General features: G+C 40.5%; 3 protein-coding genes and 1 pseudogene across 3 annotated transcripts; all 4 read right to left on the reverse strand.

The window, feature by feature from the left end:
* Nucleotides 1–877: 877 nt before the first annotated feature.
* On the reverse strand, nucleotides 878–1,756 carry LOC147463366 (uncharacterized). The gene has a single exon (XM_086496318.1). The coding sequence runs from the start codon at nucleotides 1,754–1,756 to the stop codon at nucleotides 878–880; it is 879 nt and encodes a 292-aa protein (XP_086352444.1).
* Nucleotides 1,757–1,871: 115 nt separating this feature from the next.
* On the reverse strand, nucleotides 1,872–3,065 carry LOC147463367 (uncharacterized). The gene is made up of 2 exons (XM_086496328.1): nucleotides 2,591–3,065; nucleotides 1,872–2,323 (listed from the first exon to the last, which is right to left on the reverse strand). The coding sequence occupies exons 1-2, from the start codon at nucleotides 3,063–3,065 to the stop codon at nucleotides 1,872–1,874; spliced, it is 927 nt and encodes a 308-aa protein (XP_086352454.1).
* Nucleotides 3,066–3,068: 3 nt separating this feature from the next.
* Nucleotides 3,069–4,115, reverse strand: LOC147463368 (uncharacterized). The gene is made up of 2 exons (XM_086496340.1): nucleotides 3,711–4,115; nucleotides 3,069–3,641 (listed from the first exon to the last, which is right to left on the reverse strand). The coding sequence occupies exons 1-2, from the start codon at nucleotides 4,113–4,115 to the stop codon at nucleotides 3,069–3,071; spliced, it is 978 nt and encodes a 325-aa protein (XP_086352466.1).
* A 14,357-nt stretch (nucleotides 4,116–18,472) lies between these two features.
* LOC147463369 (uncharacterized) lies at nucleotides 18,473–19,088 on the reverse strand (annotated as a pseudogene).
* Between the last annotated feature and the right edge of the window lie 4,865 nt (nucleotides 19,089–23,953).

Raw genomic sequence — 23,953 nt, forward strand, 5'->3', positions numbered from 1 at the left:
AACTTGGTTTGCACACTACATTGGACCCCCCATTTTTGCATATTTTGGGTTTGCCTAGGTTTTGCCCAAATTCATGAGGAGGGGCAACACGTTAAAGAGGCCCATCGATCAAGATACCATGAGGTGCTCTAGGGCTCTAAAAGATAATAACATGAAAAAGAACCCCTTCAACCCATTGTATGATCCTTATAGCCATTTTGTTTTGGAAGTCGAGTGCTTTCCTCTGATTAGGTTTCTTCTTCAAAATTTGCATGTTTATGGCCATTCCCATGTGACCACACACAATTGATCTTAGTTAAACAGAAACCCATTGTTTAATTTACACGCTCCAAAAATACTCTAAATATCAACTCTTATCTTTAGAAGTGCTTATAAACCAACTAATTAATTTAATAGATGCACACTAAAAGCATCTAATAGTCACTTTCTTTAAGAACTAGCACTAAAAAGTTGTTCCAATGTAGAAAGCGTAAAATATTGGCACATAAACAAATTTTAGTGAACTTGTTGCGATTTGAATTGTGAACTAGTATGGCCGGCCGCCTCCGGCGGTCTCTCTCTCGTGCAGTGCTCAATGTCATCATGGTCACAGGGCACAGTGGCCAGAGCATACATGATTTGGTTTGAATCAAGTGTGTGTGTTTGTGATGATTATTTGTGATCACATTTTGGTACAACAAAGAAGCCACCAAGGCAACAAAAAAGAAGAGAACATTCCCAAAAGCTATCAGTAAAACACAATAAATTCTTCCAATTCCCTCAATTATTTCAATTATAGTCCTTCAATAAGAGACAACGAAAAATAGAATGACAAAGACCCAAAATATACTCAAGCTTACACGTGGAATACCCATGGTCCAATGTTGTGAATCTAACCTTATATATTTGTTAGTTGTAAAACCTCTTTGTACACAATGTTTTGAGTGTAAACCATTGGTGGCTCTGCGGATTCATTTATATTCAATCTTTGAGCATCATCAAGAACTATTTTGATGGCAGATGAAGATCTCACACGGGACATTGCAACATATAGCTGACCATGAGTGAAAACTGGTGTAGCTAGATACAAACCCAAAACTTCAAGTGTTTGACCTTGTGCCTTGTTGATTGTCATTCCAAATGCAAGCCTCACAGGAAAGTGTCTACGCTTCATTTCAAAGTGTAGTCCATGAGAAGCCCCTATAATAAAGTCTATTCTGGGTATGAATACCCTTTCTCCAGCATGTGACCCAGTGATTACTTCTGCATCAATAATCCTGTGGTGAAACTGCTTACATATCAACCTTGTACCATTGCACAAACCTTGTTGAGGATCCAAGTTGCGAAGAAGCATAATTGGGGCATTCTCTTTCAATTGCAAAGAGTGTGGTGGAAACCCTCCCCCAAGATCAAGAGAATTCAAAAATTCAGTTGTATAAAGAATACTGCTACAATCAGATGAACATACTGAGTCTGCACTCACATATTCCTTGAATATTCCTCTCATTTTACCCATGGCCAAGTCATTAATGGCATCAACCTCCTTATTGCGAGGAGCAAGGATACCTCTATCCTTAAAAAACCTCTTGTAATCTTGAATGTGTTGCATATCTCCATATATACAATCAATGAGCCCTTCAAGACTATTTCCTAGAAGAAGCATGTTATTTGCCAATGGGACATGGTCATTCAAATCTCCATGACCATCACCAATGCGAAGTATCCAATCTGCAAATTCTCTTGCAAGTGAATTATTTGAGCCTTGAAACACACGCATATTGTCTGTTAGCCGCAAAACCTTTATATATTTCCATATGTGTGAGTGACACAAAGATGCATTCACAATATCTGCACGACTTCCTTTGCAGACAACAGGCAAGATTTGTCTAAAATCACCCCCAAACAAAAGCACTTTTTCGTCCAAACAATAAATCATTTTGCATCACGTCCCTCAACGTTCGATCTAGTTCCTCATAAGCATATCGATGGGTCATGGGAGCTTCATCCCATATGATCAAGGCAGCTCTCTTCAAAAGTTCAGCAAGCTGACTGTTCACTTTGATACTACATGTTGATTCCGAATGTAACTCTAATGGTATTTTAAACCTTGAGTGAGCGGTCTTTCCATTGCTAAGAAGTAAAGCTGCAATGCCGGATGATGCACATGCCAAAGCAACCTTTTGTTGACCACGAATGCGAGAGAGCAAGGCGTTATAAAGATATATTTTTCCAGTTCCACCCGGTCCATCTAGAAAATAAATACTTCCTTCTGCCTTTTCAACTGCCTCCATGACTTCATTATATGCAATGTGTTGCCCTTGATTCAAAGAACTCTCCATTTTATCTGCCAAATCATTTTGTTCATGTGCATTGAATATTGTCTCCTCACTTAGCAATCCACCACTACACTGGAATAAACGTGCTTGATCTATGCTAGGCATTCCAAAATAGTCAGCAAGTCATTTTCCATATTGTTGAAGCATATAATATAGGGTAGATAATGCTTGGTTGTTTGCTATTTCATGACGAACATGCTCATCAAGCGTACGTGTGCACAAAGCATAAAAAATGTCCTCTGAAAGATCTTTGGAGAAATTATTCCATAGAGTACCTGGAGACAAAGGCTCACAAAACACCAAAATGATCACAAATAATTGTCGCAATTGTGGTCCCAATCGTTGCAAGGATGCCTCCTGTAGACACATTGACCATTCAGCATCATTTTGTAGTAGGCCCCTAGCATTGCAAGCTTCCTTAAAGGTAGGGTAAGTGTGCCCACTAAAAGTTTGAAGGTCCTCAAAGTTCCGTGAACCCTTGCACTCGTTAAGCAACATTCGAAGGTAATAAACCTCCCCAGCTGTGGGAACAATGTTGTACATTCTTCCGATGGTGTTGCCCTTTTGTCTGTGAGCCCATACTTTTCTGCGTGCACTCCAAAGCCATTCAGTAGGAAAGTCTGTGTAGAGAAAATAATTTGCTTCCGGATACCTTTGATTTTCCACAAACCACTCTGTCAGTGTTGTCTTTCTATTTGCATCATTAGTGACTACTCTCGCCAAATCTGCAGCATCTTCAAAAGCTACCATATTCTATAAAGGAAGATGAACTTGTAATCGCATTGTATCGGGCTTCTCAACATGTAGGTCAAATCCAAATATCCTCCAAATTGCCTTCAATGTCGATACATAACGTGCCTCTAGATAGCTCTTAATTTCATCAAGAACACCTTCACCATCTTGCAGCAAGACTGTGGCTCTATCATGGCCCTTATACACATATTTGTAAAGATATTTTACAGTTGTGATAGTCGAGAATATCTCGACATTGATATGAGCTTTATATCTCAATGAGAGAAGTGGATTATATGGCACAACCCATCGATTATCCAGCTTCATTTGTTTTGATAGCACATAATTTCCATCATCTCGTCGCATGTATGTTGGATATCCAACGCCATCAATGCAAGTTTCTGCACAAAACTTGCGTGGATATTTAAATCTGCACCTCCCTTCTACCATGCATGGTGCATTTTGATTCAAGACACCACATGGACCGTGAATGTTACAACGTGTTATAACATTGTGCAAATCAGGGAACCTGTCTTTGTCTGGTAGCTCAGCACAAACCATTTTATCATAGTGTGAAATATCAGTGGGCTTGTACTGAGATGCAAGTATCAACAAAATATGAGCATGAGGAAGTCCTCTTTTCTAGAATTCTATCACACTAACATGGCCAATGACATCTCCAAAAATAGAACCGTGTATAAGCAATTGCATCAAGTCTTTAAACTTATGATAAAAGACTCGTGATGTCAAATCAGGACGATCATAAGCACTTTGCCCTGGCAATAAGGCATCATCAATCTCTTTCCAGCGTGGATTGCATGTGAAAGTTATAAATAGGTCTGGCTTCCCACGCTTGCGCACAGTTGCCATGGCATCTTGATAGAGCTGATACATATGTCGTGGTCCACCCACAAAAGACGAAGGCAAAACAATCCTTTGTCCAGCATTAATACCTCTCACTCCTTCCACCACATCCCTAGCTGCCACCATGTCTGGAAGGCCTTGACAAGCTTCAACACGAAGTTCCTTGTGATGGTTTTTCAACCATAGTAGCCTAGACTCCTCCATTGTGTTGTAAGCATCAACAATGTATTACTGCAATAACCTAACCCCTCATAAAAGACACTCTGTGGTCTCACTCCTTACTTGTATCCTAAAGGTATAATACTGCTTTTGAGTCATAAAGCGTGTTCTCCTTTCAGTATTCCCACTGGCATCATCATCGGGGTTAGCATCATTATTGATATTGAGAAGAGGTATGTACGGGTGCCAGCCATCTTCTCCTCTTGGAAACAACAAAACATATAGTAAAGGCATATATGAGCGATGAAAGGAAGAAATTCTTTTAAGTCCTCCTCTTCGATATTTCAATAAAATATCACGATGCCCCACATTTCTTTCATCTCCATGCCCAGGTATGATTGATGCAACTTCTGAACCACGGGGTGCTAGGTACTGCCAACCATTTGAACGTGCTTCAGTAATTACCATCTGGACCTCAGGTATTATAGAATCTTGCATCATTGTAGCGGCATGACGAAAGGCATTTGCATATGGGTTCTCACGATGCATCATCGTTTGCAAACTTTGCAAAACATCTCTATCCACATTTGATACATGGTGTAATCAATTATTCAACTCATTCTCTGTGTCAAAAAAGTACAATTGTGCAAAGCGAGGGATTCGATCTATTGTTTCCCCTGGAGTCATAGGCCCAATATTATGGTACATAGATCCATGAACTTTAAAAGTGTATATACCTCTCCCTCTAGAAAATTGCTCATCTACATGGGCCCCCAATGATGCAAAAGCTAATGCATTATTATATGCCCTTATGTTTCTGAGAAATCTTTTGCTTCTAGGAGTAGTCCCCTGCATCAACTCTTTAAGCTCCATCGGTGGATCACTTAAATTCAGCAAAGAAACTTTACCCGATGAGCAACAGTACTTTCCCACAAATGTTTGTATTATGGTACATAGATCCATGAACTTTAAAAGTGTATATGCCTCTCCCTCTAGAAAATTGCTCATCTACATGGGCCCCCAATGATGCAAAATCTAATGCAGTATTATATGCCCTTATGTTTCTGAGAAATCTTTTAATTTTGCTTCTAGGAGTAGTCCCCTGCATCAACTCTTTAAGCTCCATTGGTGGATCACTTAAATTAAGCAAAGAAACTTTACCCGATGAGCAACAATACTTTCCCACAAATGTTTGTATTGACCTCCCTTCTACCTTCCAAGAAAAAGCACCACAGATAGAACATCTAAATTCCAAGATGCCCAAGCTGTGTAGTACGCATTTACCATGGTGAAGAGAAAGCATGGAGCTATGCTTTAAGAACAAGGAATCTGGATACACTGTACGAAATGAAAGGTTATATTTCTCAACTTTGGAGAAGTCACCCTCTCTAAGAGCATTGTGAGGATTTGTGTGGACATCCTGCAAGGGTCTATAAGTTTCAGTATTGTAGAGATTATTTTCAAAGTTAGCAGCAATTGGTCCTTGCTCATTGATAGAAACCCTTGATGAATAGGGGTCATTCGAAATATGAATTCTTGATGAAGAGGGGGCATTGATATAGACCATTGATGAAGAGGGTTCATTTGAAAAATCAACCCCATGCAGAGATCTTCGAGCCCTAGACCGTGCAACTTCCGGTCTTGCTTTTCGAGTAGCATCACACAATCTGCTACGTCTTGCATGTCTAGGAGTCAAAGAACGTGGTTGAGAAGACACCATTTGTTTTTGTTTCAAATAGAGATTGAATTATTCTCACATTACATTACAAATGAATAGCATACATCATCATCATCAAAAACATTCTTAAGAAAATCAATTGTTCTTAACATAAACATCATAAGTATCATAGCTCATCATTCAATAAGAGCTTACATATTGGGTGCATTACTTGGTGCACCTGGACCACTTGGCATAACTATACGACCAATCCTTTTGTCAATTGCATTCAAACGACTAATAGATACTTTTAAGGATTGAACTTCATTCCCTAGTTTGGTTACTTGCTCTTTCAAGGCTTCAACTTGCTCCTTGTGCTCTTTAAAGAGTAAAGAGAGTTTCTCCATGACCTCGTACTGAAAGGTTTCAGTAAACCTATAGAGCTCATGTTGATTGAGCTCCAAATGTCTCATTGTTGAGAAGAACTCTTCTCGAAAAGTCTCTTGGTCACTTTCACTTGTAGGTGCTTGAACCTCTTTCCAAATTTTACATAAATATTCATTGGACTCGTGTTGGTTAGATTCATTACGTTCACAAAATCCTTGAATAATGTGTAAACTCTTTGAAGAACCTTCATCATCCCCATAAATTCTTGATCTAGCAAGTTTCTTTTTTGCTTGTAGGCTATTACGATCTGGAGGTGTAGACATGATAACCTCATCAACACCATGTCCTCCTATAGCAGCAATTGGAGAACCACCGGAAGGGCTATCCATCACTGCACGGACATATGAACATGAGTTATTTGAAAAAGGAACATTTATATCTATCATAGACTTTTTTTTAAATTTTTACTATCTCTTTTTTACTACACTGTCATTTCTCTCTATTTATCCCATTCTTTCTTTATTTTTGCATCGAGTTTAATTTCTATTAATTTCATTTTTTTTGCGATGTTTACACTAAAATGGTCATCTCTTAGTTCAATCCTTAAAAGTACACGACTAATAGATACTTTTTTTAAGGCATGCTAGAGAGAGAGAGAGAGAGAGAGAGAGAGAGAGAAACTCCCATGCTTGCAGTGTTTGCACACAACAAAATCATAAACTAAAAAGGTCCATAGTACAAACCTATGTCAACTCACTTGCTGTGGGTCAATAATACTTACCTTGGCCAAAATTGTAAGCATATAGATTGGCAACTTCTCTCTCTCTCTCTCTCTCTCTCTCTCTCTCTCTCTCTCTCTCTCTCTCTCTCTCTCTCTCTCTCTCTCTCTCTCGCTCTCTCTCTCTCTCTCTCTCTCTCTCTCTCTCTCTAGCATGACCTTCGAGAGGGTTCTGTAGTGCTCGAAAAATACCTAGGTTTAGTGTAATCCCACCTACAAATTTTTAAATTTACCTCTAAATTTATATTTAAAGGTGAGAAAACCTACAAAAATTTGAAAAAAAAAATAGTGTAATTTTGTTATTTTCTCTTCACAACAGCTAGTACATCTAGGTCTCCTCCATCTTGCACATGCCGACCTAGCTAACAATATTTCAAAATGTTAAAATGTGCGCTATGCTACTCGCTTTTCCAAAGCTAAACAGGGTTACTCTTGTAATAGAGGACGTTGGGCAAGCGATAGGCTTGCCAAGTTTTTCAAAAAAAGTTTTTTTCGAGCGAGCCACGCCAATTACAGGAGCCCTCATGCTATCGCAGAACGCCTATGTGCCACCCTCATGTCCATGCAGGACCGCCTTGGCCTCGAATGCCTGGTCGTAGCATTGATAGCAGGGAAGGCACTGCACCCACTCTATGTCGCCACCCTCATGCTCTCGTAGGGCTAGCGTTTCAGCAGCGACAAGCCAACTCGCTATGTCGCTGTGTCCCACCCTCATGCTCTCGCACTGCACCTACGCTATGTCGCTGCATTTCTCCCACCCTCATGCTCTCGCAGGGCTAGCGTTTCAAGGTGAATGCATGTATAGGTGGACTACTTTTGCCACTATATAGTATATAGTTTTTGGGGTTGAGAAAATGGGTGGTTTAGGCGTTTGAAACAGTGGGATTAAATTCAAAATTTATGGGAAAAAAAGGGTTAAAATTTGACGTGTACTAAGTGAAAGCGCTTAGTGGTTAATGATCACCTCAAGGTACTTTCAACCACTTAATGCAAATATTCTCTCGAGTCTCGTCCCTCCCTCTCTGTCGCGCTCGTTCCTCCCCCCTCTCTCTGTCTCGCCCGCGCCATTCAGATTTCTGATTCCCTCTTTCCTCCCTCCTTTGCGTTTCTCTGCTAGCCGAAGCAACAAGCAGCAACATCACAACAACAGCAAGCAAATTCAAGAGGAGTACTTTTTGTTGGGCTGGTCATCAACTTCAGTAAAAATCCCCTGCAGGCAGCAGCAACAGGTATGTGGCATCATGTAGCTTGAAGCATTCTATCTCGAATGTTGGTTAAATTTAAATGTGGATAGTTTTCCTAGGTAGCATTTCCAGGTAGCATTGATCCATGTTTTAACATGCTTCATGCAGATGTAGAAGCGTTGTATGCTTGTCTCTGAATGTGTGGCAAGATAACCAAAGGGGGCTTGGCCTAGTGGTTAAAGTGAATGGGTGGGTGCGTAAGGACCCAGCTTCAACCCCTCGCGATATGGTCTGCCCTCTGTTGGGGAGGGTATTGCAAAAAGAAAAAAAAAGTGTGGCAAGATAATCGTGGATTGTAACTATTAATGATGCATGTGTGAGTTTAGAATTTATTTATGGAATGTATATGCATTGTGCACATCTAATTGATCACCCTTGTGAATGCTTTATAAAAATGCATCATCCAGTTTGAAGCATCATGCAGCTTGAAGCATGAATGCAGATTTTATCAACTGTGTGTGCATGCTTATACGAATGCATCATGCAGGTTCAAGCATGAATGCATTTAACTATTGATGTTGTATCTATGTGGCATTTGTGATCTTTTCAGGATGAAGAACCAGGCTACAAAAGGACCTTCAGACTCTGACAAGGGTACACCTAGGAAGGGAAAGAGCTCTACGCAGGAGTCGCCTATCAAAACAGGTTAGATGCATTGGTTTTATGTCTTGTAAAATTTCTGAATTTTTTGCACATGCATGCTACAAAAAGAACTTCCGAGTCCCCCAAGGGTACACCTAAGAAGCAAAATGTTCAGCAGGTTAGATGCAGGTATTTCCCCCATGGATTCAATTAAAGTGTTGCTTTAGTAGGAAAAAGTAGTGTGCACACCACTAGTAAATATCAAGTGGGTGAACCCCACTTTTTATGGGTATAGCACCACTAATAGGCTGTGTTGAAGTGGTGCACCTGCAGCACCCTTTAAAGTTGGGCAGAAACCATGGTTGCGTCACTACATAGTTATGCTGATATGGTGCACCATCTCTTAAAAGTGATACTAGACCACTTTAAAGTGCTGGCAGCACTAAAAATAGGTAAGGCTCTAGTAAAAACTGGCGATACAATGGGTGGATCATTTTCCAGTGGAAAACCCTAACTATTTTGTGGTGAAGCATCACTTTTAAGCGAAGCATCATGATGGTGCACCACTTTTCAGTGGTTCTACACACTTTTAAGGTACCGAATAACGTTCTAGTTAAGAAGCACCACTTTATAGTGGTGAAGACCACTATAAAGTGGTCAACACAACTATAAAGTGGTGCTTCTTAACTAGAACGTTATTCGGTACCTTAAAAGTGTGTAGAACCACTGAAAAGTGGTGCTTCTTAACCTGAACGTTATTTGGTATAAAGTGGTAAACACCAATAAAGTGGTGTTCACCACTTTTTGTGGTTCAAATCACATTTAAGTGGTGGTGCGTGATGGTCAACCACTTTGAGTGCTATAGAACCAATTTTTAGTGATGCTTTACAAAAGTGCAATAATCTTTAGTTCTGCATCTTTGCTAAAAGTGGTGGTTAAGTGCTTTTAAGTGATGAAGCTTTACAAGGAGATACCACATTCTATTGGTGTAGCACCAATAGAATGTGGTGCTACTTTTTAGGAGTGTAGCACCACTTTTTAGGAGTGTAGCACCAGTTTTAAGTTGTGTACAACAATTCACATCGGTGTAGCACAACTGAACAGTGGTTCAGCCCACTTTTATGTGCTGGAGCACCACTTTAAAGCGGTGAAGAAACACCAAAACGTGATGTATCACCAGCAAATAGTGGTGTAGTAGGACTTTTTAGTGTTACCTAACCAGTTTTAAGTGGTTGAGAACCATTTAGTGGTACACCACCACTTAAAAATTTTGCAGTACCACTGAGAATGGTGCAGAAATCATTTCAGTTACTTCTTATTGTTGATAAAACAAGTTTAATTATGGCTCATTATATACTAACATGCACTCATATATGTTTTTACAGGGAGGTGGACAGTACCACAAGTGGCCTTACCCACTCAAACAAAATTTTGCTTCACCAAGGAAGATTTTCATACCGAATATGGGCTATGCTTGGTTGGCCAGGATCCGAAGCTCCTATGTGATGATGATTTCTCAGATGAGAAGTGGCTTAGCGTATGGATTTACAAGCACCACCAAAAGGAGAAGATGCATTTAAAGGGGCTGAGGCCTGAAATGTATGAAGAATGTCTCCTGCTATACCACAAAGTATATCAGGGAGCTCCCCCAAACAACGAGGTAGGCGTGCATTTTGCACATGGATTTACGTGGCAGAAGTGAAAGAGCGCTGAAGATTCTGAAGGTTTAGTTGCATGGGCTGTGTATGCTAAAGGTGTTATCAAAATGTTACGCCAATAGAAAACTTTAAATAGGAAATTGGAGAAATGGAGGTCCACAAACGGTCCATGTCTTGCAAGCGAGTGGAAATTTAATGCAGAAAATATGCCTAATTACACTGACAGTACTGGCACAGGCTTTGACTGGCAGACATACTCAGGTGGACATCAATTTTCAGGGCAGGCTAAGGAGGAATTTCTAAAGAAGCGGGCCTTTGGCTCGATGGGAACATTTGGAATGTCAAATGTTTCCTCGACTACATTTTCTGCGTCAACGGCTGATGTAACAGCTATTTCTAACATGAAGGCTAATGCTGCTGAAAAGTTAAAAGAGAAGCAGCAATGTCTCGAAGCAATAAAAATTGATTTAGATAAATCAAACACAAAGAGAGATGAGCATGTTGGTTTGATGCAAGGCGCTGCCAAGATCATAGAAAGACTGAACAAGGATATGGAGGAACTCAAGTTGCATAAGGCTGGGCTTGTACCAAACGAGGAAGCAATGGCAAAGCTTGAGACCTTGATTCAAATCAGAAAGGAGGCTCTCAAAGACATGGGACTTGATATTGAAGTGCACAATCTTGATAACCTAGGTGAAGAGGCAGCACAGTTACAGGTATGTAAGCTTGATTGATTCACCTAGTAGTAGTTGATATTACTTAAAAGTGATTAAACTCTAATTAGAAAAAAATGGTTAGACACCATTTTATATGGTAAAAGACCACTTAAATGTGTTTATATAACACTCTTAAGTGGTACCACATAAAGTGATGAAGACTCTTGAAATGCACAAACACTTATACTGTTTTATAAAGTACGCAGTGCTATTTTTTTACAGGGTCAGCATGACACTTTGTTATGGGAAGTAGAAGTGGCGATAGGGCATCTTCGATTTGTGGAAATGATTATTAATTTTTTCAAGTCAAGAATGCCTATCCTTCCTGTTAGGCCGCCTGTTCATTTGGGATCGGACAATAGCTGTGTGCAGTTAGGTGATTGTGTTGCTTGTGGGATGTCTATCATGTAGACTGTTGTTACCGGTGTCTACATGCTCCGGTGTCAACATCCGTATCACCCACTTTGTTTTGTAACTGCCTGTAAGTCTGCCAGCCAGTGTCTATTTCATGGATGTGAGGAACCTTTAAAAGATGCTTTGAAGCTGCTGGCACCTGGAGAGGCAAACATGGATGAGCATGTTGGTACACGGAATCGATGTTTTTATACCTTATGATATGAAGCTGATTGTAGATTCATTTCTTGACCATTTTTTTTCTTTTCTCCACGTAATTGCAGAGAAAGATCCAATGGAAGGCATCTTTGAATCTCCTGTTGATGGAATTGGTAATATTCTGTGGAACATTCTTCTCTTTGAATGTTCACATAACTTAATATTGAGTATTATTACATTGTCTTTTATGTAGCACACTCCCAAGCTGGGTCATCACGCAGCCCAATATTGATAGCATGTGTGGTGGGTGCGGGGATAAGAATGCATCCCAGAAACAAGCAGGTGAAGACACTCCGGACCAACAAAAGGCAGAAAAAAGGGCTGAAAAAGAGCAGATGTAGTGGGAGCTCAAGGTGACGCATCCAAGGAGTCAGCCAAGGTACCTCTGAAGCCAGAACCTGCAATGAACAAGGACGTAGAGGACGTTGAAAAATCACTTGAGAAGACAATTGAAAATGATACAACAGTGAACTTGTCAGATGAGGACGCGGATCTTCTTATTTCAGATGTTTGTGCAGAGATTTTGGGGCATAGGAAAAAGAGGAGCAACACTGAAGAGGGCGCCACACCAAAGAAAAAAGCTAAGGTTGCATCCGAGCCTCCAGAGCCTACTCCAGGAGGAAAAAAATCCAAGAAGCCTTCATCTGCTCAGAAAAAGACTAACCTCCAAGCACCCAACCTTAAACCTCCCAAACCAAAGTCTCGCAAGAAACTTCTATAGCCCCTATTAACCTTTTGTGCTTTCTAGCCTCTTTGTAATTTGGTCTTTCTACCCTCATTTTGATGATAATGAAACGACGGCTTTATTTTTCGTTCACTAGTTGTTTATTGCTCATTGATTGTCTATTTATTGTACTCATATTGTTCATTGACTGTCTATTTATTGTATTCGTATTGTTCTTTCCGACATCATCATGAGCATCTTCAAGTAGAGCTTATTTTTTCTCCAGTATCTCCTGCCAAGTGGACTGTTGTTGCCATAGAAGTTCAGGAAATTAATGAAATGGAAATCAATAGCCTGGAAGGTATACTTTTCAAGTGTATTTTGAAAAGGTTAAATGTCAGTCTGATTGAGGTTTTTAAGGCATGGTACTTGTCTATGGCAGAACTTAGCTGGATTGGAGATGTTCAAGAACTAGATAAGAAGGTTGAAGACATAGCAGCTAAGTAGGATGTAGATGTAACACCAGATAAAGTAGAGGAAGACCAAGAACCAGTAGTTTGCCCCGAAATTGAGGAGATTTCGCCAAACTGCCCTGGATGGGGATATCTTGTTTCGAATTTCTGCAAGATCAAAAAGCTCATCATCCTTGATCTCGATGGACTATTCGTGAAACGAGATATAAGCAAACGTGATCCAAAGACTGGACAACTTAAACACCCTCCACGTCCAGCTTTCGACAGAGTTAAACTAAAAAGAGTGGACGAGAAGTTGTGGATCTACTACCGTAGAGATGTTGAGCAATTTGTTTGGGATTTGAGGCAAATAGCAGATGCAATGATTTGGAGCACTTGTACTGCTGCTAACATTGAGCTAATCCTCAGTACATGTTGGCCAGACAAATGGGAACATAGGACTTATTACTTTAGGGATCTCTTCTCAAACTGGCAATGTGAGAAGTGGTCGTATTTTGAAGTGATTGCTGGAGCTCCAAGAGACCTTGCAGGTGAATCTGTGTCTTTCAAGCCCCTTCACCATGTTTGGAACAAGTTTCCAAAATATGACTCCTCTCGGACATTGCTAGTAGATGACTCCAGATATAAAAATATGCGCAATGTCTGGGACAACTGTATATGTCTACCCACCTTTGATCCTCTTGATGAAAACCAAGACCCTGATTATCTCATGTGCACACTGTTGCCATGGCTGTGCAGATGGGCACTAACCCCCAATTCCCTGGAGTATACAAAGGCAAACCCCATCAGCAATCCCAAAGATGAACTTTCGAGTCTAGTCTTTGAGCACTTTGTTATAAATGGAGATGAAGGAGATTGTACATCTGTAATTTAAGAAATGTACATTCTTGGTGGATATGTAGACGTTTCTGGATAATTGTTGTAATATACTTTTTGTAATATACAGAAGTTCTGGCACTTTACATGTCTCTGCACTATACATGTCTCTACACTTCTGAATGTCTCAGAACCACTTTTTAGTGGTGCTAAACCCCTAAAACGTGGTTAAATTTTTATTGTGTTATTGCAACAGTTCTTTTGGAACTGCAACACCATTTAATGGTGATGTTTGGGGGGAGTGGTGAAGCATTCTTAACCACTTTTTAGTGGTGCTAAACCACTTTAGCACCACTAAAAAGTGGTAAATTTTTATTGAGTTTTTCTGGAACTGCAACACTTTTTAGTGGTGATGTTTGGGGGGGGGGGGGGAGTGGTGAAGCATTCTCAAAAACCAACATGTCAATTCCATCGTACGTTTGGACCGATTCCATCTTGTTCAATCTTTCACTAGATGATATAAAATCAGATTTGATTTACAATTCAAAGGGCATGCTATTGTATATTGCCTCATGGTTTTCATTGGAAAGTTCGAACACTTCTCCTATGCCATCGAGCACTACAGGCTCCACAGGGAGCTTTATTGCCCTTATCAAGTGGGAATATATGAAAACTACTGGCTTGTTATCCCACAGCTCATACAAGTTTGCTTGTAGGGATTTATACCAATGGCCCGTGACCATATAAGTATGCTTCTCTATCTTGTTGCCCCATGCATCAATTTGCTCGTTAGTTGTTAGGCCCTTAGCTACTACACACTTCAAAATGTAGAAGTCAACAGCCTCCTCATTATTCTCTTCAAAAGTGACAGCAAAATTGTCTCCAGGTGTGAGAGCATCGCTTAAGGAGTCATAATGACCTGCATAAGTGGCACCATGGAACTCCTCATCGTATGAGTCTCCGTATGATTGGGAATCATTAGCAAGTGGCTCCAAAGTGTGATATTGCCACGTCTCCACATGTGATATGTTCATACACCTTCTCCAATGGCCAAGCTTGCAAGGAAAACAAAAGCATGACAATCGTTCTGATCGCAATGCACAAGTGTTGTTCTCAGAATACCCATTCACACAGTGCATTTCTCTTGATCCCTTCAATGGTGTGCAGTCCCATTGATGGGATCGTTGAACATCGCCTAGCTTGACCTAAGAGACAACTTCGACTGCACAAGTCAACCGCACGCTATTTTGCTTCAATTGCTCATGAGTTAGAGCCCTTTTAATGACAGCCCCAGCCCCATCATGTTCCCCCTTTCTATGTCCTGAGCCAAAAAAATTCCACTTCATTTCCATGCCAATAAGGCTCCAATATCTAGCAACAAAGTAAAACGGTCGCTTTGCTTTAAATTGTGAAGTTGCGCCATCTGACCAAACCCAATGTTTTTTTAAGCTTAGCCCTTGATCTCTCAACCATTGAGCATGTAAGAGAAAAGCATGTTGCACAAATAAGGTGTCATGTTGTTTATCATCTGAGACAAAAAAGTGCATGGTCTTCTTTATTGCACCTAATGCAATGCGGAAATAAGTAATCAGGACAAAGATAGTGACCTGCTTAGTGTACCAATGCATTGACTGGATCTCATTTTGCTCCTTGAAGGAGTAGTTCTCTGCAAAGTCAACGACGGAGACAGCCACATTATCTGGAAACAAAGAAATGCAGTCCTTGAACTGTTGTGCTTGCCACCTAAATATGAAATTGTGAGTGACATACTTCTTCAAGTGGTCTTGGTACACTCGCAAAAGTTCTCTAGGAAGCATTCTCTTGTGAACAATGTCTTTCACAGTGCTCTTTCTAGCTTCATTGTTTAATCCAGTAGCACCCACTATATTTTCAAAAAACTTCACAGATACTTGCTTACTCTGCTCAACTTCTTCTCTTGGACAGATCTGAATATTACCTACACCACAGGCATTGCATGTTCCCATTAAGCATTGGTAGCTACGGAAACTATGTTCTGCAAGTATAGGGTAGAGTATAGACTCCAACAGTGAAGTGGTACTCATACTTGCATTTTTGTATGCAAGACATCCATGGTTGACAACTTCATCATGATAGGCATATAGGGTAGCTGCACGTGCAGCAAGAACCATGAAGATCAAAACTTCGAGTTCGCATGTGATTTACTGCCTCTTTAAGGAAAATCATTTGTACATGCACAATACAACAGCAGGTATAGCGATCCCTCAATTTTCGCACAAAGAACGGTTTCATAGACTCGAAGCAACGTTGCGAAATCTGAATATCTGCATACTTTGTCTTGAATCTTAAATAAAGCTCCACCTGCAATATACATGTATACAAATGTTAAAAATAAACTTAGCATTCAAAACTGGTTAAATTTTTTCAAAACATTAAAAAGTGATTCTATATCACTAAAAACTGGTGTGCACCACTAAAAACTAGTAATGATACATTCACTAGTATTGTTTTACCTATGAAAATAATGCACCACAAATACAAATTATTGTAAAAACTAGTAACCATACAAAAAGGTAGAATATTAAGAGGTTGTGTGAGGACAACTTAATAGTGGTGAGAAACCGCATTCAGCGTAACTAAAAAGTGGTTTGGCACGACTTAAAAGTGAATTCAAACCACTTGACGGTGATGAACCGCCAATAAAAAATGGTGTGCACTGCTTGAATATGGTGGGCAACGATTAAAAAGTGGTGAGTAAGGACATGAAAGTTCTGGGGAGGTTCAGAACTAGCACTTAAAAAGTAGCTGGGAGGGACAAAATACTAGGAGACAGACCATCATTAGCACTAGATAGTAGTCCAACACAACTTGAAGTGGAGGAGCTCTTGTGAAAAGTGTTTGATGACCACTTTAGAGTGATGAGCGACTAGTTCAAAGTGGCCAGTCACCAATTAAAATCTAGCACTTAAAAAGTAGCTGGGAGGGACAAAATATTAGGCGACAGACCAGCATCAGAACTAGATAGTGGTCCAACTCAACTTGGAAGTGGAGGAGCTCTTGTGAAAAGTGCTTGATGACCACTTGAGAGTGGTGAGCAACTAGCTCAAAGTGGGCAGTCACCACTTGAACGTGGATTCTGGTCACTTGAATGCGGTTTCTGGCCACTTGAAAGCGGGAACTTGCCGCTTGATTGCAGTGACAAGGTTTTAGCTACCACTTGAAAGTGGTGTCTCGCCACTTGGGAGTGGTGCCTCATCACTTGCATGGAGTGATGACTGACGTAGTGACTTAGCACATGAAAGTGGTGTCTCACCACTTAACGACCACTTGAAATTAGTGAGCAGCTACTTCAAAGTGGGCAGTCACCACTTGAACGTTGATTCTGGTCACTTGAATGCGGTGTTTGGTCACTTGAAAGCGGGTTTGGTCACTTGAAAGCGGCAAGCGGGAGCTTGCCGCTTGATTGCAGTGACAAGGTTTAAGCTACCACTTGAAAGTGGTACCTCACCACTTGATGACCCACTTGAGAATGGTGAGCAACTAGTTCAAAGTGGGCAGTCACCACTTGAACGGGGATTCTGGTCATTGGAATGCGGTGTTTGTCCACTTGAAAGTGGTGTCTCACCACTTGGGAGTGGTGTCTCACCACTTGCATGGAGTGATGACTAACGTAGTGACTTTGCACATGAAAGTGGTGTCTCACCACTTGATGAACACTTGAGAGTGGTGAGAAACTAGTTCAAAGTGGGTAGTCACCACTTTAACGCGTTTTCTGGTCACTTGAATGCAGTGTCGGCCACTTGAAAGCGGGAACTTTCCGCTTCATTGCAGTGACAAGGTTTTAGTTACTACTTGGGAGTGGTGCCTCACCACTTGCATGGAGTGATGGACTGACGTAGTGACTAAGCACATGAAAGTGGCTTCTCACCACTTGAATGCGGTCAGACACCACATGAAAGTGGTTTTTATACGTGTAAGTGTTGTGTGCACCGCTTCATTGTGGTGTGATAGCACTTGTAAGTGTTTACTAACAAAACATGTTCAAACTCCACTAATATGGTTTTGGTTACCATCATAAGGTGGTGAGCACCATCTGTGCAGCAGCAGTAAAAAGTCTATGGCACTACTATAATTGTTGCACCATGACTAAAAGCTGCTACATCACTTGGAAAAAGTGAGCTGCACCACCAAAAACGTTTGCACTTGTAACACCCCTACGAGTTTGTAAAACGCGTCTGTTAGCATTGGGTAAACAAGACTTTTTAGTGGGTGAACACCACTTTGTAGGGTTTACGGTGAAGCGTTGGTGCCTTTCTAGTAAAAACTGTTTCTTAAACATTAAAACCTGCTGCAAAACATTAAAAACTGGTTCAAACACACTAAAAGGTGGTATGGAAACACAAGTAAAAGTGCTTCAAAAACATTTAGAACTATTGATCAAATTTTAGAAGTGGTTCAGATACAATTAGAGACCAGTATAGTAATGTTTCAGATACAATTAGAGACCAGTATAGTAATGTTTCACCACTTTTTAATGTTGCAGCACCACTAGAAAGTGGTGCAAAACACCAAAACAAGCTGCAGCACTAATAAAAAGAAGTATAGAAACATAATGTTGTGGCAGTAATGAGTTGTAGCACCAATAAAAAGTGGTATAGAAACATAATGTTGTAGCAGGAATATGAGTTGTAGCACCAATAAAAAGTGCTAAAAAAATATATATCAATTACCTGAGGTGGATTGGATGCTTTACATATGAACATCTAGCTAGTCTCTTACTACAAACATCTTTCTTGTTGGGGAACACTCTCGTCTCATCCTTCCAAAATTGAAAGACTATGTCTTTAACAGTTTGAGTGATGTGAGTTCTCTTTGCATCATCTCTATGACACGCAGATGCAGGGAACGAACCATCAGATTCACTTGACACTATTAAGTGATGTTTGGCTGAATATAAGTTTCTTTTGTGGATCCCCATAAGCTTGGCAGCTTGCGGTATGCTCATGTCAGTGTTTTGCTCCTTGCTTCCACCATTCACCAACATCAACATTGCTGATTTCTTCACAAAAAACTCGTCTGAAGATCTTGGGACCTTCACATGATTCAAAGTGTTGCGGATGTTTCTCAGCATAGTTGCTTCCAACTCTTTGGATTTACTCTGCATAGTAAGGAAGCAAGGATGTTGAAGAAGTTCATCAAAGATTTCCTTCCTACCACTTGCATCCATTCCCACGGATAATGTATCAAAGTGTTGTACCATAGATTGACATATCCTTCGTTTCTTTCTTTCATCCATCTCCCCCGTATTGCTTTCCATCACAAAGTTGACCGTTGCCTTACGTTGCTTTCGTTTCTGAGCAGCCCAATATTCCCTCATTAATTTTATGCGCTGAAGTTGAGCTTCTCTACTCAATGACGATGAGCTGATAGACAGTTCTCCACTGTGATCCATTGTTGCAGTACTTTCAAAGGATTGCTCTATAAGAAATACAATACAAATCATAACTACACGCTATAATTTTAATTAATACATGGCACTTCTTGCACTAATTAGCAAGATACTAACAAAGCATAATAAGTGTTTACATACCTCAAGAATCATCAAGTAGAAGAGGAACTTATAGAGATAGAGTTCGTGAGAGAGAGAGAAAGAGTGCTGAGAGAGAGAGAGAGAGAGAGAGAGATGAGCACGAGCTCAGACACAAGAGGAGCCATGCTTAGAGAGAGAAAGAGAGAGAGAGAGAGGGGGGGGGGGGGGCTGAGCGATACAGAAAGCTCAGCAAGAGCTCTGTGAGAGAGAGACAGAGAGGAGCTAGATAGAGCTCCAAGAGATATCTCAGAGACAAAGAAAACTTAAAGCAGAGAGAAAGCTCAGACAGGTTGTAGCGGGAAAGAAGAGGCGGACAATAATCCAACGTTCAGCAGTAAATTACATTTAGTCTCATTAATTGTGGTACGTTAGGAGACTTAATTGACGTACCTTAGGAGAGTGATATTCTTTTTGAGATTTGAAGCACTTTTAAAACACCCACTTTTAAGCGCAAAAAAGCAATGTCCTTGACATTACTTTCCAGGCCACCTATACATGCTTTCACCCTTCAGCAGCGGCAAGCCAACCTAACCCTCAAAGTGCAACTCTCCCTACACAACCCTAACAGAGCTCCCTTCTATCTACTGGGCGACAGCGCCGCCTCCCTCCTCTAGTACGGCTCCGCCATGGGCTCCACACCACTGCCACCTGTCACCATCCTGGCGCGATCGTCCATCGCCCTCTCTGCTGCCATCACGGTTGAAGGGTCCACACCCCACATCTACGCTGATGTGACCTCCTCCTCCAGAGGGTATAGTTGCAGAGAGTGTGTGTGTGTGTGTATGAGAGAGAGAGAGAGACGTTGACGTGACCTCCTCCTCCAGAGAGTATAGTTGCAGAGGGTGTGTGTGTGTATGAGAGAGAGAGAGCGCGCTTACTGCACGAATCTTCAAGAAAAGCTTGCACGGCCTATTGCAAACGCAGAGAGTTAGTTACTAAGCTCAGAAAAACTTCTCTCTCTCTCTCTCTCTCTCTCTCTCTCTCTCTCTCTCTCTCTCTCTCTCTCTCGCAACACACAGACCTTTGCAACTGGAAAGAAACCCCACCTACGCTTTGCACTTCGTTTCGCTTTGCACTTGGAAAAAAACCTTAACTGACCTCTGCCTTTTTAGAGCTGCACCGTTATTGCAACCCGACAATCTTTAAGCGCCCGCAACCCGATTCTCCTCGCCCACAGCTTGATGCAACTCTACCCGCAGCCCGACGCTACGCTCCACGCCACGTAGGTTGTGCTAGTGCCATGTAAGCACCCGATCAACTGCTAGGCAGTGGAAAAGGCAGATGGTCATCTCCTGGCTACGAGCATTTGCAGCCATGTGGAGATGACCTCTGCCTTTTTAATATAGATATAAGATAAGATTGTGTCTCAAATGATGGTCGCTAGCTCTAATTTAAATCCACCGCTTTGGCCCTAGAGAGTTTGTTGTGTGTGTGGTCGATCCAATTTGTGCCATACCTCTCTCTCTAGAGAAAAGGTGTCGTCCTTGATTACACCTTCCTTAAGTTGCATTATTCGTTGGTTGACTTAAAATTTTTGAGAATTTTTTATTCCATAAGCCTTGAATAATATGATGTATAATTTGAAGACATACTAGCAATACATGTCATTGTCATATATAGTACGGTGTATTATTTGGAAACACATGTTGACTCGAATTATTGGTCAACTTTATACGATTGAATATTATCTGATCGAAACATATTTACGCATAACTTTATCCAATTGAAGAATTAGTTTGTCTATAAATTAGACACAATTGTGTGTGCCTATCACTTTTACTAATGCGCTCTCTAAACTCTTCTCAAGGCTCTCTTATGGTGAGTTTTTATATAAAAACGTATCATTGTAATAATGTAAAATGTTAAAAAATTCTATATAAATACTGTCTAAAGTAAGTTAAATTGTTAGAGAGTCAAGATATGCATGTCGTCATATGTTGCCTTGGTCCCTAGGCTATATCTTTGGGATTTTGTGCTCTTGTATGTAAAATGGCTGAGGTGAATACACTTATATTTGTGCTGGTAGATGTCTATGGTTAGATCGATCTTGCAAAGGTTTGTTGAGGTGAAAAGAATGGTGATTCTAAAATGTATACCCTCACGTGTAGGGTGTAAAGGCCCTTTAAGAGCCTTTCACAATTTCCTACTGCTTTCTAGCATGCCGACATAAAAGCATTAGCAAGTCTTTATGCAACTTGGTGTGCAAACAATCACAAACAAGGCTTGATTGGTAGCTATAAGATTTATTGGGTTGGGTTTCTTTGTAGCATGTGTTGCCTTACATGAGTAAAAGATCGTGTCAGGATATTCAAGGCATCAAAGTCGCACCCATATGGTTCTTTGAACTCTATATCAAAGTATATCTCCCTACGCAAAATCTTGATATTCATATGAAAGGCTTTTGTGAGAGCATGTAAGTTAAATTAGAGCGAGATTGTTGGATAGAACGTAGACAATGCATCTTTTTAAACTCTTAGTCCTCTCTAAATTATCACCTACTCTCAACTCCAAGACCACTCCATATGTTCTTGCTTACTAATCTAATGCATTTAACGAAATAGATACTTAGATAAGCGAATAAATCGATGGGACATACTATTGGCTCAATTTCCTTGAACTCCGTCCCCATCATCGTTCTAGATTCTCCCCTTCACCGATTTCCAAAAATCGATGGGACATACTACACTACTACTGGCATTACTAAATTTAAATCCTATTAGTAAACGCGATCCCCCCCCCCCCCCCCCCCCCCCACACCCGGCCACCCCCCAAAAAAAAAAAACCACGTGTCTCTCCCCTCCCCCCCCCCCAACTAATTGTCTCCTCCTTCGCCTTGCTCCTCTGCAGCGCCTCGCCCACGCCTCCCGTACCGCCTCAGCTCGCGCTGCTGGTGCGCGTCGAGAGTCTGTGTGAAAGAGAGAAGCACTCTCCAACCTGGCGCAACTCTAGAGAGAGAGAGAGGTGACCCAAGCAACAGTGCTCAGTCAGCACCCTCCCTCATGGTCTGTTGGTCACGACAGAGAGAGAGAGAGAGAGAGAGAGAGAGAGAGAGAGAGACTGCGGGCCTTGCACCCACTACTTGCCTCCCACTCTGCGAACCTAAAAGAAAGCACGCCGCATACCAGAGAGCCCCCACTTGCACGTTAGAGAGAGAGAGAGAGAGAGAGAGAGAGAGAGAGAGAGAGAGAGAGAGAGAGAGAGTAGAGAATAGGCTTGTGGGAGAGTGGGAATGACCAAAGAGGGATAGCGATGGAAAGCTTTGAGTCGAAGCCTGCGTGGAGGGCGTATAAAGAGAGGCAGGTCGCGGTTTTGAACTCTCCAAAAAAAGCCCCCGGCATTCCAAACCGCACACTGAACCTCTCCTCCTGCTCTGTCGCTGCCACGCGTTGGAAACCGACTCTCTCTCTCTCTCTCTCTCTCTCTCTCTCTCTCTCTCTCTCTCTCTCAAATTCTCTTCTCCTTTCTTCTTCCCTGCAACAAAATTCGTGTGGATTCTCTCTATCCCACTCTCAACCTTCGACTAAACCTGCAATTCAATTCAAACGGTGTTAATGATGCATTTTTTGAATTTCTCCAGCTGGTACCCCATACTAGGTTTATGCAATTTAAATATATAGGCAAACCAAGGAACAAGACACATATAAGAAATTAAAATTTATATAAAAATATAGTAATATAATAAATTATATAAAAATATAATAAATCAAATAGATCGATTAATAGATAATAAAAAGGCAATTTGGTTAAAGGCGTGTTTCTTAGGAGATTTGATATCAGATTGAACGTGGTGGTTTGCAATGTCATTAAAATGATCTTGATAGTACCTGATCCACATCATTTTAAGCTGATGAAGTTGAACATTTCTTATGAGAATGGTTTAAAGTAGATCAAGAGTCTTTTTAACATTGCAATGATTGATAGATAGATGAATGCATACATGAATTAATATATTGATGGATAGATATAAAAGAATTAAACTAACATATATAGACAAATAGGCATCTAATAAAGTAAAAGGACGAAGAAGATATGAATAATTAGGCCCATATATAATATAGTTCTTGACTATAATCTTTTTTGAATATTTATTCAATGAATTTAATTTTGATCGAATGCAATTTGATCGAATGCTTTTTACAAATTAGTTCTATTTGATTATTTTTTTGAGAAAGTGAAAATTTTAGGGATTGTTTGCTCTAATATGATAATTCGAGATGAATAATGCAATGTACCAGTTGTGTAAACTAACATAGCACCATATATCATGAGACACTATAGCATGGGATGGGTCGAATGAACATACTCAATGCTATGATGTACACAAATGCATGCGATGACTACAAATAAGTCCCAAGTGTCACATTTATTATATAGAGTGGAATATGTGTCTAATCGCTCGGTGAAATCTGTTGAAAACATCTCGGATGCACATGTCCAATTGTTATATCAGGCTAAGTAAAACATGTTCTTGGGCTCAATGTGAGACTGTCATAATTTCATTTACATAATAGATCTTGTTAGCACACAGTTCTTCAAGAACCTCGTTTAAGTTCTCTTTGTGTTCTTCCAAAGTCTTGGAGTAAATAATTTTATCATCAATGAATACTATTATGTATGCTATATGCTTTTGAAAATTTATTTCCATCAACCTATTAAAGATTCAAGAGCATTGCTAAGGTCAAAAGGCATTACCAAGAAAATTGCATACAAAATGCGGTCTTGTATAT

Source organism: Adiantum capillus-veneris, chromosome 2 (assembly GCF_014529385.1).
Source record: "Adiantum capillus-veneris isolate H3 chromosome 2, ASM1452938v2, whole genome shotgun sequence".
Taxonomy (NCBI): Eukaryota; Viridiplantae; Streptophyta; class Polypodiopsida; order Polypodiales; family Pteridaceae; genus Adiantum; species Adiantum capillus-veneris.